This window comes from Papaver somniferum, chromosome 11 (genome assembly GCF_003573695.1).
Source record: "Papaver somniferum cultivar HN1 chromosome 11, ASM357369v1, whole genome shotgun sequence".
In the NCBI taxonomy this organism is placed as follows: domain Eukaryota; kingdom Viridiplantae; phylum Streptophyta; class Magnoliopsida; order Ranunculales; family Papaveraceae; genus Papaver; species Papaver somniferum.
This window is the reverse complement of record NC_039368.1, coordinates 67,668,246-67,686,855: the sequence shown is the minus strand read 5'-3', so window position 1 is coordinate 67,686,855 and position 18,610 is coordinate 67,668,246. Positions and strand designations below refer to the sequence as shown.

The window sequence follows — 18,610 nt, the reverse complement described above, 5'->3', positions numbered from 1 at the left end:
CCATCATTACCCTCAAGTCCCTGACTCATCTTAAATATTGTATTTGATATAGATGTCGCCAAGGATACCTTCTAACTGTCTCTTGAACAACAGGGGGAAGTAATTCAAAAATTGTACGTAACTCAGTCCATCCACCTCTTAGAGTTATTGAGTTAGATCGCTCCTCATGATCAGAAAGGTGATTAGAGAATACACCTTCACCGGCTACTTGTCTAACATTATTAAACTCATAATTTGTATCCACAACAAAACTTACTCCACTGCCTGGGGTACTAGTACATCCTTTCGCTTTTTTGTTTTTTTTTCTTGTCTACATACTTGTTTAAGAAAATCAAAAGATAATCGTTTAAGTTTAAAGAACAGAAGTAATCAGTGGTTTTGAGAAGAAGAGTTGAGAAGAGTTGGGAAGATAGGTGCGGTATTTATAGACGTCAGAAACTCGAACGGTGGCGATATTGATTATAATGTCAGCGATGGAGTAAATTTCGAGCGATATTCACAATATCTCCAGCGATATTGTGAATATCGCTCGCTAGAATTACAGATGCTTTGCCATGCCACCTGATATGCCAAACACCATTTTTTTAATATGTGCATAGAAATAGGCCTTAATAACAAAATTTAAAAATAAATAAGTCATCCATTTTTAGTGAGGGAGGGAGTATTACATTACATTGCTGTAAATTTTACATCTCCATTTTCCCGTGTATCTCGTAAATTCTGCCAGGGTTGCCTTTTCGATCCTCAGATAAAACCGGATAGGGGTTGATTAGTCATTTGAATTGTGAATTGTGTAATCTTCAAATCCAGGAAATAGCTGAAGGAACTATCATTTGCCGAGGAAGGATCATTAGAAATGACAGAATCCTCGTTCATCGAACACAAATCTTTTGCCAGAGTTGGTCTTCTTGGGAATCCAAGCGATGTATACTTTGGTCGTACAATTTCATTTAGTCTTGGGAATTTCTGGGCTGTTGTTCGATTAGAACCGTCTAAAGATCTGATTATTCAACCTCATCCGACTAATGATCTCGTTCAGTTTGATTCCCTCGATCATTTGGTTTGTACCTTTTGACCTTGATTGTACTTGGTTAATGTTGAATTTAATGGTGTTTGTAATATTGAAGCATAAAACTTGTTGTCGTGTAGGTGGGTAGGTTGGAAAATGAAGGTTATTATGGAGGAGTTCGCTTGCTTATGGCTATTTGTAAGGTTTTTTATAGGTATTGTAAGGAGAACAAGATCGAGCTTAATGGTGGAAATTTCACATTATCCTACGATACAAATATACCTCGCCAGGTAAAACTTTCAAGTGATCCGAATTTTACTTTTTTTCCTTGTCACGGTGACTGGATTTTGCTATCTTAGTTTGATAGAAATGTAAAGATGAAAATTCTGGTTTCTTGGTTTTCTTTAAGGAATGCATATACATGTAGACTTCAGGATGAGAAACATGTAGTATTATGTAGACTATAGACATTCTGCAAATTTGGACCAAGTCAAAGTGACAAGATAGGTCCCTGAGAGACTAAAGAAGCATAGTTCTCTCCAGCAATTTACGATCCCTAGTGGACCTCTCATCTCTATGTTAGCGGGTAAATGGATGAGAGCAGTTTAACTTTCTTGGGTTCCCATTATGAGTACCTTGTGATCCGAAGTTAGCAAATCACATAAGCAGGTGTTAGTTTACTTGGAAAGTCCATCCTGCAGTCAGAATAAAGGGCATAAAGTAGAGTAACATAGTTAACATATTATGGAATTGATTGTAAAGTTGCAGTTGTGAACTGCCCTGTGCAATTGTTGTGTTTTCTGCTCATATATGTTTCTGTATACATATAGATACTGTTTTATGAAGCACAAAATTCATTCGTCTACATGACTCGTTGTCCATTTGAATTGTTTGGTTCCAATAATAAGATGATTTGATTAGTTTTTAGTATTAATGAAATCATGGTAGTTTTCCATGGCATGAGTAACTGTTCGTTGGTTATAAAAAATAGATGTACCTTAGCTTCACAACTTGCTCCTTAATATTATAAGGATCTGGTTTTTATTGCTTATTTGAACTGTTTTGACGTTTCAGACAGGACTTTCAGGCTCCAGTGCTATTGTATGTGCTGCCCTAAATTGCTTTCTTGATTTCTACAATGTGAGGCATAACATTGAAGTAGAGATCAGGCCCAACTTGATTCTGTCGGCAGAAAGGGAGCTCGGTATTGTTGCTGGGCTCCAAGATCGTGTAGCTCAGGTGTATGGTGGACTGGTTTATATGGTATTGATTTTTAGGAATCTAAATTCATTAGTATTTACATGGCATATTGTTTATGTTGATAATTCCATTAAGCGCTCTAATTTGGTTGTGCAGGATTTTGACAAAGAGTCCATGGACAAATTGGGGCATGGCAAGTATACTCCAATGGAAATTGGTCTTCTTCCTCCTCTCTATCTCATTTATGCTGAAAACCCCAGTGACTCGGGAAAGGTAAGTCTCCCATAATGTTTTGCCATTCGATCATCCATCTATTATTTGCACTTACTAAAGTCTCTTTACTGGCGAAGTTGTTGCAAGATCAATATCATTGGGTTTGAACTCTTGTGGATGATAGAATCTAGTAGTTTTACTGTTCTGAATTTATGCCAATGTAACAATCAAGAAAAATACATATATGCTCAAGTCTGCATAGTGTTTTCTGACAGGTACACAGCACTGTTCGCCAAAGGTGGCTTAATGGCGACGAATTCATAATATCATCAATGACCGAGGTTGCAGATATAGCTTTAGAGGGTCGAACAGCCTTGCTTGAGAAGGAATACACCAAATTCGCAGAGCTCATGAATCGTAATTTTGATATCCGAAGGTAAAAACCTACACCAGACCTAACTAATTCATCTAATAGGTACTGCCAAGTGTAATATCCATCTTTAGCTGAGAGAACTCCATTTCATATGAATGCATGGGTGAAAATACCACCAAGTTGTTTTGGACGAGACGAGTCTTGAGATAACAGAAGAACACAAAGTAGGCAATGTTGGGTTGACAGTGTAATACGTTTAAGACAACCTGATCAAACAACCTAAAAATCTCATTGCCAGAATGAAGTAGTAGGCTGCTTGCAGAAATTGGATATACACTGGAAAATTAGTTTACAAATATCTGGAAACACGGCAAGGAATAACCCTCTCTTTCTATTCTAATTGAAGAAAGGGTTCCATTGATAGCGAAGTGATATCCAGATTCCCACAAAAAAAGAATCCTTTTTTCCAAGACTCATCCGTGAATCCGTGATCAGTTAATTATTCTATTGGATTTATATGCTTATTCCGAGAGGATATATTCATCAAATGACTATTCATCTATTGTATTTACATCAAATAGGGGGGCAGGCAAGCTCTATGAAAAAAAGGTGGTTCCATTCAATGTTGTTTAACGAGGAATTAAAACATAGGTCTGGGCTAAGTAAATGAATGGATAGTCTTGGTCCTATTGAAAATACCAGTGGAAGTGAAGATCGATAGGGATAAAAATATTGATAGCGGGGACGATACTTATAATTCCAGTGCTAATAATATGGATACTTTTTTCGATTGCAGGGACATTCGGAATTTGATCTCTGATGACATCTTTTTAGTTAGGGATCGTAAATATATCACTTTTAATTTTTTCTATTCTAAAAAATAATCGAACTGTTTCATTCAGTATAACATGTTCGTTTTATTTTATTCTGGTTTTCTCTCAATTAATATATACTTACTAAAATTCATGTTCGTCAGACGCATGTTTGGAGATGATGCTTTAGGATCGATGAACCTAGAGATGGTAGAAGTGGCAAGAAGAGTTGGAGCTGCATCGAAATTTACTGGAAGTGGGGGAGCAGTTATTGCCTACTGTCCTGATGGACCTTCACAAGTAAAACTTCTAGAGGATGCTTGCCAGAAAGCAGGTTTCATAATTCAGCCAGCCACGGTTGTTCCATCCTTTCTAAAAGATGTCGATCTCAATAGCATATGTCCTCCTGTTCCTTCCAACTAGAAATTTATCTTACTAATTTTGAGATGGGACCCTCAATTGATACGTCCTCTTTGTTTTCGGCTTAGTTTTGAAAACTCTTTTACATTTTTTAAGGAGAAATGTTATAAAGTTTTGTTACTTCTGAAATCTAATTTGGCGGTTGTTGCAAATTCTGCATTACTTGAGTAGAGGAGCTCAAAGCTTTAAAAGGAATTTTTACTCCCGCAGAAAATTTCTTAATGATTCCTCTTATAGAGAGGAGTTCTGCAGAGATCTGAGAAGATTTTGAGCAATGTAGTTCTTTGGTTTAGGAAAATTGAGATGAATAGGAGGAATTAGGCATCTAGCCTTTTTTGCTATTTTTTTCTTTTTTTAGAGATGCTATTTATTTTAGTTATGAGTCTATGACATTGTAATTAAGGGCATTCTAGGCTCTTAGAGCGTCCACAATGGACGACTAAACCCAAATATAGAGTTGATAGGCGTAGTGGGACGGAGCATCGATCAAAATTTGATCAAAGACTAAAATCCAGACCAAATTTGGTCTGCGACCAAGACCAAACCCAAATATAGTCGGGCGTTTATATAGTCCACGCCCCATAACCAGGCGGACGTATAGTCCACGTCCCACCTTAGGCGGACGTATAGTCCACGCCCCACACCAGGCGAACGTATAATGCACGCCCGTCTTTTCTTTTTTTTAATCTTTTGTGTGGGGCGGGCTTAATACCTCCGCCCCACTCTTTACAAACTTCAAATGCATGGAGCGGGCATAATACCTCCGCCCCACTTTCTTTCTTTTTTTTTTTTTTTTTTCTACACCGGGCGAACGTATACTCCCCGCCCCACACCAGGCGTTGGTATATTCTACGCCCCACACCAGGCATTGATATAATGTCCGTCTGACCAAATTTAGTTTTTCCACCGTAGGGTCACACACCAGATTAAACCCAAAATTTGGTCTTTTTTTTCCTCTTTGGTCTTTGGTTATACTCGCACCACTGCAGTTGCTCTTAGGGAAGTTATTTCTTTATCCCCTTCAGTTTATGGGGGTGGGGTGGCGTATGAGCCCCTTTGTAATTCTTGTAATTAGGTTTTTTGCTTTAATAAATTTTTAGACTTGGCAAAAAGCAAAACAGAAAAATAAAAAAAACTGGTGAACATAAGCGGTTGCATGCGTTGGACATAAAAATCATTATCTTCGAAATTCAACCTCAACTTTTGACGCCCAAATATGTAGGGAACAGTGATAGTATGCTACAACCTTGGGTGTCTTATGCGCGGTTGTGGAGTCGCTTCACTTGAGTGTCTCAGAGCAAGGGTTATGGGGGTTGAGAATCTCTTTCAGAATGAAAGAGTTGATCTAATTTGATCAAATTAGGTCATACTATGGATAGAGGATAACAACCTTTCACCTCAAACTCAATCAGGTTCTCGTTCAATCAAAGGAGTACATGAAAGTCTTCCCTATACGGTTAACAATCTGCCCTGTGAAAAATTACAGGGAAAAACGGCACTTAATTTGCCGTAAAAAGTTGCATAAAGCTTGGAGAAAAAAAGGACGGCTTTTGGTTTGAGCGAAGCTCTAAAATATTAGATATTTCGTGGAAAGGCTTAAAAGTAGTCGAACTCAATAAAAACTATCAACCATGTGCGTCTGATACGGCAGAGTGAGTTATTATGTGTTTTACTAAATTATCCTTCCTGGTCGAGTTAGGAAGAGTAGTGTTAGGTTTGGTTAGAGAGTATATGGTGGCTATACCCCGGGCAAAAAATGATTTACTAAATTAACCGGGATTTAGTAAAATTCTCTGTCTCTAGTTCTTCAACCCTCTCCTATATTGGGATTTAGAGAAGAAACGATGTTCTAGATTGAAGAAAAATTTCATGGATAAGAGATGATTTGAACTATCTTCAATTGAAACAGAGAAGAACCGGTGTTACTAATGGTGAGTTCAAAAATTGAGTTGAGTTGATATGAGAGGAAGAGCAAAATATTACAGTTTCCTCTTTATTTAACACAATCAGTTCTTGATCTCACTTAGCATCTCTTCAAAAAAGGTTAGACCTTTTTTCTTCCAGTTTTCATTATCCATTATAGGTCAAAGGGGTATATATTTTTGTATCAATTATTTCAAAATTGAGGTATAGGGGTGCCGGTGTAATGCGGATATAAATTTACGAAAATTGATTTTGTCCTCTTGTATCTACTTCCACCTGTATATGACGCACGACAGCTCTTAGAATAATTTAAGGGGCGTCCTTGCCATTGATAATCGGTTGTTTTTCTTAATCCTTCAACCAGTTCATAATTAAGAGGGGCCGATGTTTGTACCATACTAAAACAGTGTATGGATAGTGGTTTTATTGAAGCCTATTTCGTTTATTATAGAAACACAACTGGCTTATTTGGGAAGTCCAGTTGGCTTATTATTGAAGCCCATTTCGTTTATTATAGAAATATGACTGGCTTACTTGGAAAGTCCAGTTAGCTTATTATTGAAGCCCATTTCGTTTATTATAAAAACACAACTGGCTTATTTGGGAAATCCAGTGGGCTTATTATTGAAGCCCATTTCGTTTATTATGGAAACATGACTGGCTTATTTTTGGAAGCCCAGTGAGCTTATTATTGAAGCTTATTCGGTTTATCATAGAAACCATTTTTTGCTTATTATGGAAGCCCAAAGACTCATGGGTTAGCTCCAAGAACTCATGAATCAGTCCACCAACCTAAACTATCTTCTCTCCAAGAAGAGGGTTTAAATCTGGATAAGGGAATCATCTTAGATAATTATGGTTATGTTGAATCCTAACAAAAAGAGGATAAATATTACCATGGGATAATTATCTTGGGTAGTTATAGTTAATATCTAAAATAATTATAAACCCTAACAGAAAGAGGATATTTATCTTTAGTTTTAATTAAGGTAAATGCTAAACCCTAACAGAATGATAAAGGGATTAGTTTAGATATTATAATTATTTAAGATAATTATAATTCCTATGAAGGAGGATAATTATCATTCAAGATAATAATTAAGGATAAATAAGGATTATGATAGTTGTTAGAGGAATAACAATTTTCATCATGAATCTGGTTGTTTTCTTGGATTTATGCAGATAAGGGAAGTTATTAAGATAACTATGAAAATCCTAAAGTTAGACCTACTTTCTGCCTATAAATAGAGGCTAAATCCTAACTCAAAAGGTACAGATTTTGTAAACTTTTCCACACAATACACCTGTGAAGAAACTCTCTCTGACTTTAGCATCAGAGTGTTTTTTGCAGGTACCCCCACCATTCAACATCAATCACATCAGCAATCTATTGTGGAATTGAGTCAGTAGCTGGAGATCGATCGGTCCGCATCAATCACAATTTCTTCGGCATCTTTGGTGGAATCAAATCAACGACAAAGATTTAATCCATCTTCATGTATCTCGAAGAGTGTTGGGGTGAATATTTTTGCACCGACATCTTTTGGCGCCAACTAAGGGGACCAAACCCTTGATCGTGCTCCCCTTGCGAAAGAAGTTGTTTTTCCAAGCTTTTTTGGATGTGAAGTTTCTGTAACAGATCCCGAAGCGTTGCAGTTTAGTCCCAGCAACAGTGGTCAAAGTGTTACAGATCTGTGTAGAAACAACAACAGTTGACCCTCCTACTCAAAGCGTTGTCAATCGAACAATACGGAACACCGTCGTCCAACCTTTCGAAGATGGAAGAGAAATATCACGTTCATCAACAACTGCTATACTATAAATCTAGTTTGTAGTTCACACACTATTTTAGTTCTGGTTGGAATCAAGGAAACTTTTTGCATGTATTTATTAAGGAAATACTTGCAATTTGTTCTAATAATCTAATAAATAGAAACGGAAGAAAAAGGAAAAAAGAAAACAGAGGAATGAATTACAATGTGTATATATATTGATATATGTACATACTGCAAAATGAAGGTGCATTTCCCGATCATTATCTTGAGGAACATTATTCATGGAACCATAAGTTCCATGAAAAACGGTTATCAGCAGGAAACATAATCGACAACAGCCGGATCTCGCATAGCAGGAACGCCATAAGTAATGAAGGAACCACTTGACTTGTACATGACAGGAAAAAATAAGAAAATCATCAACTACCGGCATGCTAGGCGAGTAACTGGGGTATACTGAGGAATATTATCCGAAACGACTCGCCATCATAAAGGATGACGGGAGTTTTGGTCTCTGGTTCCATCCTTTAGACCAGGATTAAAGTATATACGACACCTTATCTCCAGCGTTCCAGAATCGATTAAATTCCAGAACTAAACTCTTATTTTTGGCGGCTACGATTCCAAGATCAATTCGAGGCGTAGTGTACAGATATTGATCGTGAAGCCGTGAGTACGTTATAAAGGAAGAGTATCTACTTGAGACAAGAACAATGGAGCTGTTGATCGCTAATTGTGAATAATACGGTGAATGAAGCCCCAATTTTATAAGGAAAAATTTAGTGTCGTACAAGGAAAAGTAAGGAAGGAGTTCACCGCGATGCAGTTAAATTACTTGCAATAATCGGCCGCTACTTTTTCCTCCAAGATAAAATCTATGCGTTAATAATAATGACGTGCTAACTAAGATGGAAGCTCATATTCAGGAATGAGTAACCGCACAAAGGCATAGAGTTATATAGAAGTCATTATGGGGCAACCAGCACTAGTCCGAAGATATTCACGGTCGTCCACAAAAGACATGAGATCATTGGCGGCTGCGACTCCAAGTTAAGTTTAAAGTGTAAAATGCAAAGATTGTTACCATGTGATCACAGACTCCTAGTAAAGGAAATGTTTTTTCTTCTTTCCTAACCAGGATATGACGCATCATGGGTGCCGAGCTTTAAGAGAGAAGTATATTCTTGTTACAAGGCAAGCACAAGAATACCGAATGAAGGGCCAAATAAAGGGGTTACTTAATATGAGACCTTAAATTTTAAGGCGCAATACATCTTGGTAAGTTCCACCATAAGAGTCTGGCGACGTCGGTAGGCTCAGTCCAGATTTCAGGAACGCGGTATAGCCACAATACGAGGTACAATCTAATTCGATGGAAATTACATATATTTGATGGACCCCGAGCAGAGTTGGAAACGGAGAAAACACCTATCATAAGCTCATAGGCATCTAACAAGTGAGGATTGGATATAGAAGATCCATTTCCCGACTCACCTGAGGGCATCTTTGCAATTTGGGAATATCTCTACAGATATTGGGGACGGCTAAAGTGATGCCTAGCATGCAATTAAAACCAACATGGTTAGGAAATCGAACGATGTGGCACACCCTTTTCAATATCATTGCAAGTAATGGGGGCGTCTAGGGTGGAAGGAAGGAACGCCTGGGGAGGTAAGTCCTCGCCAATTACGTTATAAATCGAATTTATAGTCACAATTGAGAACACTTTTTTGAATGTATTTATTAAAGAAATACATGCAATGTTTTCTAATATAGAGAGAGACAAAAACGAAGTGTTTTAATCATTAAGGAAATAGTTGAAGCGTTTTTCTGATAAAGAATGACAAAAATGAAGTATTTTGATAGTTGCAATGTTTTTCTATTAAAGAGAAAGACAAAGGCGAAGTATTGCGGTTATTAAAGGAAATAGTTGCGATGTTTTTCTAATAAAGAGAAAGATAGAGACGAATTATTTTTGTTATTAAGGAAATAAATGCAATGCTTTTCTAAAAACGAGAAAAGTGAAAAGAAAGTTGGAGCTAAAACTGGAGCGAAAAGAAAATATTAAGAAACACATGGAGATATACTCTGATCGAGGGTGGACTCTGCAAAGAATTCTTTTTTTTGCAATGAAATAGTACCTGCATTGTGTGATTTGGGAGGTAGGAACCAATTTCTGGCATAAGAACATGAAGGGTGATGTGGGAATCATTCTGGAGGAAAAATCTGACATGAAGGCCTTTATCTCAAGAACATGTATGGGCATATATGCTGAATAATACAAAAGAGTATACAAAGAAGTGTGGCATTTCGGCTACATGGTCTTTTTCTAAAGAACCTAGAACATGAGTTATTCCTAGATCAAAAATGTAGAAAAAATGTGTACTTACCCAAGTAATAGAGCTAACAACAATCAATGTGCCTAGGCGAATACATGAGCATATGGGCAATCAATGTTCCTAGCCAGATACGAGGGCAGCCTGCATTCAAGCGAGAAAAAAGATAAAAATTAAATCTACTCTACATCACTCAAATTCCATTATTAAAATAAAGGAAGTGATACGGATGGTAGGTCCACTTATATTATATAGGCCCAAGATCTCCGTGCAAGAAACAAATTAACTTCCGTAGTTGATGTTTGATTTGGAATTAAATTCTTAAATTACAAGAAGGAGTCCAAGCGTCATACGACAGTTCTTGTTGCATCCCAAGAAAAGGTAAATGACAAAAGTGCTACTGTGAGCTGTAATCGCGTACTTGACTGTGGGGAAAGTATTTTCGTCAATGCGAGCATCCTACCTCGTTATAGGACGATCGTCAGTAAAAAAGCCGCATCTAGCCGTGAGTTAGTAGCTATTTCCCACTACACCTGGGGGCGTCTACTACTTGCTAGTTGCAATTGAGTGCGTCACCAAATGGCTCGAGGCGGTAGCTTAGGTGAAAATGGAGGATCTACACGTCCGCAACTTCATCTGGGAATACCAATAATTAGTTAGTCACAGCATGGCAATATCGATCATACCACGAGCCACAGAAGTTTAATAAAAGCATGGCAAAATCATCATATGTTATGGGAGCCACCTTCCCACTAAGTAGGCACTATACTCCAGGGAGTTACATTCCACATTGCCAGGACTGGCGAGGATAGGAGCATCTTTGGAATCACCTGTTATGGGGGGAATACAAATCAGACAGATCCAGGAAATCATACAAACGGATCGAGAAGTACGCAGTAGAAAAAAGGGTTGTACCTAAGAGTCATTGGTTTGAGCAGGAAGAGTATTGTCCTTTAAAAGGAAGGAGGTGGGAGGTCGCGCAAAGCAAACTGGCGTCCGATTCCCTTTAGGTAACCACTCATCATACTGGCAGTTTTTTTCTTTATGATGTTGTTGAAATTTAAGCAACAAGATGTCCGCGCCATACTGCAAAGATGAAACACAGACCTCAGACAATTATGTTTATACAAATAATAACGATGTTAAAATCCAGGAAGCAGTACAATTGATGGCAGCAGACCAAGCACCATTATTTGAATCAAAAAAGAACAGAAGGAATAGAAGTACTGGTTATATGCTACATGCAGAAGTCAGAAGACTCACCTAAAACAAAAAAAACAAAAAAAAAAAAAAGGGTTATTTTGTTTTTGGTATTCAGGTTTTGTCCAGCTTTTGAGTTTGGTCTAACATTTGTCCAGTTTGGTGTTTGGTATCTGAAATAGACGTTGACTTGCATTGACCATGTCAAACATAACTTCTGTTTGTTAATTACTAAAAAATTAAATAAATCTAACACCGTTTAGATGCCGTTATCATCCTCTTAATCTGTTTTCTATATATATAAAAAAAAGGATTCACGAACCAGAAGCATGAGATAAAAAGGAAGAACAAAATGTGAGAGAATTTTTTCTTCCTCTTCCATGTTCAGATTCAACTAATCAACTTGATTATTCAAGAGAGTATTATTAATAGTTAGTGGTACAATATCAACAGATGGGGTATTGGTATGTATCTGAGGCACCAAAACAGATGGGATTACTTGATGTAAACAGAAATTGGTCGATGATAGGAGGTGGTGCTAATTTAAATCACAAAGATGCATGGTGAATTAAACAGATGAGTTTGATGTTAATGCAAGGTTCAGAACAACATCAATTGGAAGAGCGGTTACAAGGGTGTTTATAATAGGAAGCTAGGGTTCGTCTGTCGTCTAAAATTGGGTGTTTAAAGTGGTGTATGTGATCCAAAATCATGGATGATTTAAATTACCTTGGTGGGGTAGAGCTTAAACGTGGATTAGAGATGAGATTAAACATCCATTCATGGGTGATATCCATTGTGGTACAACAATCATGAAAATTCAAATTGGGGGTTTTGTGTGTGATCCAAAATCGAATGCAAATGGAACTGTGCTATGAGAAAGAGCAGATTTGATTGATGGATTAACGGCAGCAAAAATGAAATTTGTGTTGGTGGTGTTGCGGAGATAGTGATAGGTGGAATCAAGAAGGGAACTGCCAAATTTTTAGGGTTCTTCAATTCCAATTTGGGGAAGAACATCATACAACAGATTTCTTTAATCTTAGCCCTTCATTTTTTGGACGGACAAAAATAGTCCATGTGTAAACTGTGCTAAGGACTTAGTTGGTCATTGTTAATAAAGTCAAATATGCTTTTGTAATTAGGTATGTAGTTAACGGAAAGTAAGTACACGTCATCATTTGACATGGTCAACGCGGGTCAACGTCTGTTTCAGGTACCAAACGCCAAACTGGACAAATGTTAGACCAAACTCAAAAGCTGGACAAAACTTAAATACCAAAAACAAAATAACCCAAATAAAAAAGAGGCGCATACAAATAGGGCTGTCAATGGATATTCGATATCCGGTATCCGTTTCCGAACATCCGGATTCCGTTAGGTTAATATCCGACATAACGGCTATCCGATATCCGATAACCTTAACGTAACGGATATCCGTTTATTAACATAACGGTATCGGTTAAGGGAGTTTCCGTTAGGTTAATATCCGATAACGTTAGTGTATAACTATATCATAAAATTTTCGGAAATTTTCGATACCTAATACTCTTTAGGTTTACTCTTTAGCCATTTGATTACGTCTCTCCTAGGTAAATATCGGAAATTATCGAATATTAACGGAAACTATAGGAAATTATTGAATATTAACGGAAATAGTCGGAAATTATTGGAAGTTTTTTGTATCATGAGTAGATAACGGAAATTAACGGAATAATATCCGATATCCGATAGCTTATCCTTAACCTTATCGATATTGAATTTTTGAATTCCGACGGATATTATCGGATACCGGATATCCGATAACCCTTAACCTTAGCGGTATTGCCAATATCCGACGAATTTTTATCCATTGACAGCCCTACATACAAACTTCGCATGTGATGCGTTCACTTTTATAAGCCAAAATTAGGGCTGTACAAGATGGATATTTGGGTGGCGTGAGGACCTGGATCGTGGTCGAAATTGGAAGAAAGTGCAAGCTTACGTGGACCCTATCAAAGCAACGTACGCACGTTTAATTGAAATTTACCGCATGGACTCCTCAACCGAACACAGGTTGTACTTGTCCACCTGTATATTGTCCTCTTGTATCTACTTCCACCTGTATATGACGCACGACAGCTCTTAGAATAATTTAAGGGGCGTCCTTGCCATTGATAATCGGTTGTTTTTCTTAATCCTTCGACTGTATGGATAGTGGCTTTATTGAAGCCCATTTCGTTTATTATAGAAACACAGGCTTATTTGGGAAGTCCAATTTGCTTATTATTGAAGCCCATTTCGTTTATTATGGAAACATGACTGGCTTACTTGGAAAGTCCAGTTGGCTTATTATTGAAGCCCATTTCGTTTATTATAAAAACACAACTGGTTTATTTGGGAAATCCAGTGGGCTTATTATTGAAGCCCATTTCGTTTATTATGGAAACATGACTGGCTTATTTTTGGAAGCCCAGTGAGTTTATTATTGAAGCTTATTCGGTTTATCATAGAAACCATTTTTGCTTATTATGGAAGCCCAAAGACTCATGGGTTAGCTCCAGGAACCCATGGATCAGTCCACCAACCTAAACTATCTTCTCTCCAAGAAGGGGATTTAAATCTGGATAAGGGAATTATCTTAGATAATTATGGTTATGTTGAATCCTAACAAAAAGAGGATAAATATTACCATGGGATAATTATTTTGGGTAGTTATAGTTAATATCTAAAATAATTATAAACCCTAACAGAAAGAGGATATTTATTTTTAGTTTTAATTAAGGTAAATGCTAAACCCTAACAGAATGATAAAGGGATTAGTTTAGATATTATAATTATTTAAGATAATTATAATTCCTATGAGGGAGGCTAATTATCATTCAAGATAATAATTAAGGATAAATAAGGATTATGATAGTTGTTAGAGGAATAACAATTTTCATCATGAATCTGGTTGTTTTCTTGGATTTATGCAGATAAGGGAAGTTATTAAGATAACTATGAAAACCCTAAAGTTAGACCTACTTTCTGCCTATAAATAGAGGCTAAATCCTAACTCAAAAGGTAAAGATTTTGTAAACGTTTTCCACACTATACACCTGTGAAGAAACTCTCTCTGACTTTAGCATCAGAGTGTTTTTTGCAGGTACCCCCACCATTCAACATCAAACACATCAGCAATCTTTTGTGGAATTGAGTCAGTAGCTGGAGATCGATCAGTTCACATCAATCACAATTTTTTCGGCATCTTTAGTGGAATCAAATCAACGACAAAGATTTAATCCATCTTCATGTATCTCGAAGAGTGTTGGGTGAATATTTTTGCACCAACAAGTATCTAGAGCATCTACTTTTTACTAAGAAATTGCATGTGGATTTTGTTAAACTAATACCGGATTGATCTAATTGGCAATGAGTTCATTATTTTTTCATTGAGTAAACTAGATGGACAGCTTCCAAATGTGTAATATATCTATGGGAAGTTTACTTCAAGTATCAATTAAGAAGTGGCAGAATTCGTTACATTTTATGCTAGAGTGAAATTAAGTCCAAATCTGTTTGAAGCCCTCACATGTTATGGACCTAAATAATATACTTCTGAGACTTTATAACCACTTCAAGTCTACTAAAATGACTGATATTCCCTGAACCCATAGAGAAAGTTAGGATTAGAAAAGAAGAGAGATCGCCGCCAGGTTAGGAAAAGGAAAGCAAAACATATAGATGTTCATTATAAATTTATATATGCAAACACATAATTTTTCAATCGCATAAGCCGCAGTCAAACTTATAAGGGGTGAAAGTATCAGCAGTGAAGAAGAAAGGAGAAATGTTATAGATGTTTAGGTGCTTGTTTCGTGTAATAGGATTCACGGTTATGGGGTCTTATAGTAATGCCAGTGAAGGATCTAGAGCACGTGGTAGTATACATGGTGTTGCTGAGCATGTAGAAGCCCCAACTGTGATAAACTAGGCAGTGAAGCTATGGAAAACGATGAGTCGTCCGGTGAAGACGATGTGCATAGTACATAATCTCCCAAAAGTCATTGAACTCCTCTATCCTCCATGATTTTCCTTCTACATTTCCTATAATTTACGCTCTAGGTAAGTTGATAAGTATTCGAAATTATCCTATATTTAGTTTGTTTATCAGTTTTGTTTAAGCTGTTTTTGTTGGTCCTTGTGTCCAGTATGTTTGCGAAAGGGAGGTTACCCACTGTTCTTTATTGATGAAAAGAGATATTCATCATGTTGGAATGTATACTTCAAAAAACAAAAACAAAAAACATGTTGGAGTGTGGAAGTTTGAGTGTAGCTGTGGAACATCAAATAATTCTTTTCATTACTCAAAAAAAAAATTGTGTATCTTTCTGCTTGTATGATACTCTGGTTTATGTTTTTTGTATCACTGTTTACAATGAGAGTTGTTTACCAATTTCATTTTATTGTATTGGTAGGGATAACGATGGTTGGGGTCTTCCGAGTGACTTATATCTGTCCATGTCGTGGTAACCTTTTTTCTTTTTTTTTGGTTTCATTTTCTTAGAAAAAAATGATGTATAATGTAGTAAATTGAATAATGTTAAAGACCTAGTAAATCCAAATCAACTCAATCAAGTAATTGGAAGGACTATTATGAAAGGAGTTGTCTTCGGTTGCATTCGCCCGCAGCTTTACTTCTACACCGGGTTGGTTTTCTTTATTGAGATTTTGTGAGAGTCTTATTGACACCATTGTATTGTATCTGCCAGTATGCTTTTTAATATTTTCATGTTGTTAAGCTTGTTGGTACTTCCAAAGTTCACGACAAATTTCATGTACAATATTTAGGTATACATCTTGCTTGATGTTAGCTAACCTTTACTTTTCCAGTTTATATCGAAGTATCATTTTTAATGTTGTATTTCTGTTATCAAACAAACTTTTTGTTTTCTCATTATTTCCGTTTTCCTTCTTTATTTTAATAATACAAGGGTCTGAATAGAGCATCATGAACTTGTTGTCTTGGGTGAGCTACTTACTAACTTATCAAACAAGCTTGTTTTAATTAGAGACCACGCGTAGGTACACTTACTAACTTACTGTAGTATCTTGCAGATTTGGAGTATACCTTGCCTGGTTATATTGAAAATGGCATGTATGTATAAGGTTGACCAAAAAATTGTTAACCTTATTCTGGTAGTTGCATATTTTTGTTGTGAAAATTATTGTGTAAGTTAATCAGAATCCGTAATGAATGATGTATCTTTAAAAAATTTCAGTTTCCTTTTATGTTTGATACCAGCCAATACTACCCAATATAATAAAACGGGTAAAATTGCAAAAGTGTCATATATATAATAAACTGGGTACAAACTAAAATGATCGTATGAAATAAATTTGGTCTAATATTAACAGTCTGTGGGGTACTAATTTATTTGGATTTCTTCTCGCAGATGAGAGATACGCCCATTTGCAATTTATGGAGCTCTGTCAAAGACGGATCATGAATGAAACATGACTTTGATTGTTAAGAGAAAATATTCTCAAATGTGAACCCTTTACAAATGAAAAAGTTTTCTATGTTTATTCATCCCGTGAGAATGTGATTTTTAAACATTTGTTAGATTGGAATAAAATGAAAATACATCAGTTTGCATTTAAATATATTGGAAAAACGCAACATGTTAACCACGAGACATGAATTAAACTTTAAAAATACTCTTGCTTATAATTGAAATTGAAATTGACTAGATGGAAGAAGTGAAATTGAGGCGAGTAGGTGACTCTTTGTTAAAATGTGTATTGACAAATCCTCAACACCAACGGATTAACGTGATTAGTGATATCATATCAGTTTTTAATGACATATACTAGGTATCACTGGGGCCTTACGGCCCCGACTCGTAAGCCCCCGACTCAACCTCTGATTTGTAACCATTTGTCACTTCGTGTTCGATAATCAACATAGTGTTTTTAACATGTTAGGTTAAGTGAAAATATTTTGAAATATCATTATGCTTATGTTATCTATGTATCACATCCCAATTTATATAGTCTGGTTTATGTTATCTAGCAATCACCATAAATGGATTTTTATTCAAAAAAAGATCCTTTGTATCTTTTTTAATTTCATTATGGTCCTGGTTCAACCTCTCCTTTTAGTTTTAAGTGTACATTCTTTTTCATAGGGTATATACTTTCAGCAATATATTAAAAAAGACTAAAACTTAGTCAGTACTAATAGAATAAGTTTATAATTAGGCACACAGTTCCACCAAAAATATATCTCGAAAAACAATATCAATCACTTGATTTTATTTCATCAAAATTAATCCATGATAATTTATAAAACCAATCATCGTTACTTAAGACCGAAATAAAGAAATCAAAAGAACAAATTTATCCATGTTGGCAACTATAAATTAGTTTAGTTTAGTATATACTAATGGTGATAACAATGAGAGAGTAACAAATGAGTTGACATTTTCTCTACCAAACATATTTCAATATGCTTAAAGAATGATATAGAACAAAAGTGCTTCAATTAGGTCAACCCCATGAAAAAATAAATTTTCGGGCATTTTTCCACAAAACAGATGTGATACACTTAACATGTGATTGTTAGCCTAATCTGGTCAAGCTAAGGCAAGACTACAGAAAGGACATGTAGTAAAGTGCAGGGAAAACAATAACGTGACACTAATGCATCAAAGTGTCTAAGTTCAATGTCTAGCTAAAATCAATTGGTATATCATCCTGCTCGATTTGAAACTTAAACGGTATTCCAATGCATAACTAATTGCCACTGGTTAAAAGATGACAAATAACTAATTTTTATTTTCCTACTGTTTGTAATTTTATGAAGCTCCTCAGTCATGAAAATGCATATTATAAGACCATTAATTTCATAAAATACATGCTGATATAAAAAAAATAAAGTAATACTATTAAACACCTAAAATAAATCTACATTAACGGAATAAAAATTATTTTATAAAATACATGCCTTAAGAAAAAAAAAGAGTGATATAATATTTCAAATAATTAGATCAGTTTTTTAAAGTATGAAATACCATTTAGTCCTAGAAATAATATATTAGAGAGAGTTTGGTCCAGTTGACCTAGTAAACTATCTGTTTGAACCTTTTTTTTAAATATATATTATTATTTGGTCCTAGGGTGTACAATATCCACTCGGGATGACGTCATGGATGATGTAATTTTCCTTTTATAGTGGCAGAAATACCCTTTTGGAACCATATAATATATATACTCAATTATGACAATTATTAAGAGAGAATAAATCATTTTTCAGATCTACTTTCTCTTTTCTCTCAGTTTTCCCTTTCTTCTCTGCTGTTGGAATTTTTCTAGGGTTTTTT

The 18,610-nt window shown here is 35.9% G+C and overlaps 1 protein-coding gene across 1 annotated transcript; it reads left to right on the top strand.

Annotated features, from left to right (window-relative positions):
- Positions 1–728: 728 nt before the first annotated feature.
- LOC113323893 (glucuronokinase 1-like) lies at positions 729–4,161 on the top strand. The gene is made up of 6 exons (XM_026572240.1): positions 729–1,060; positions 1,150–1,299; positions 2,084–2,272; positions 2,366–2,482; positions 2,698–2,858; positions 3,772–4,161. Exons 1-6 carry the CDS (start codon positions 857–859, stop codon positions 4,028–4,030), a joined length of 1,080 nt encoding a protein of 359 aa, XP_026428025.1. The 5' UTR covers positions 729–856; the 3' UTR covers positions 4,031–4,161.
- The last annotated feature ends 14,449 nt before the right edge of the window (positions 4,162–18,610 follow it).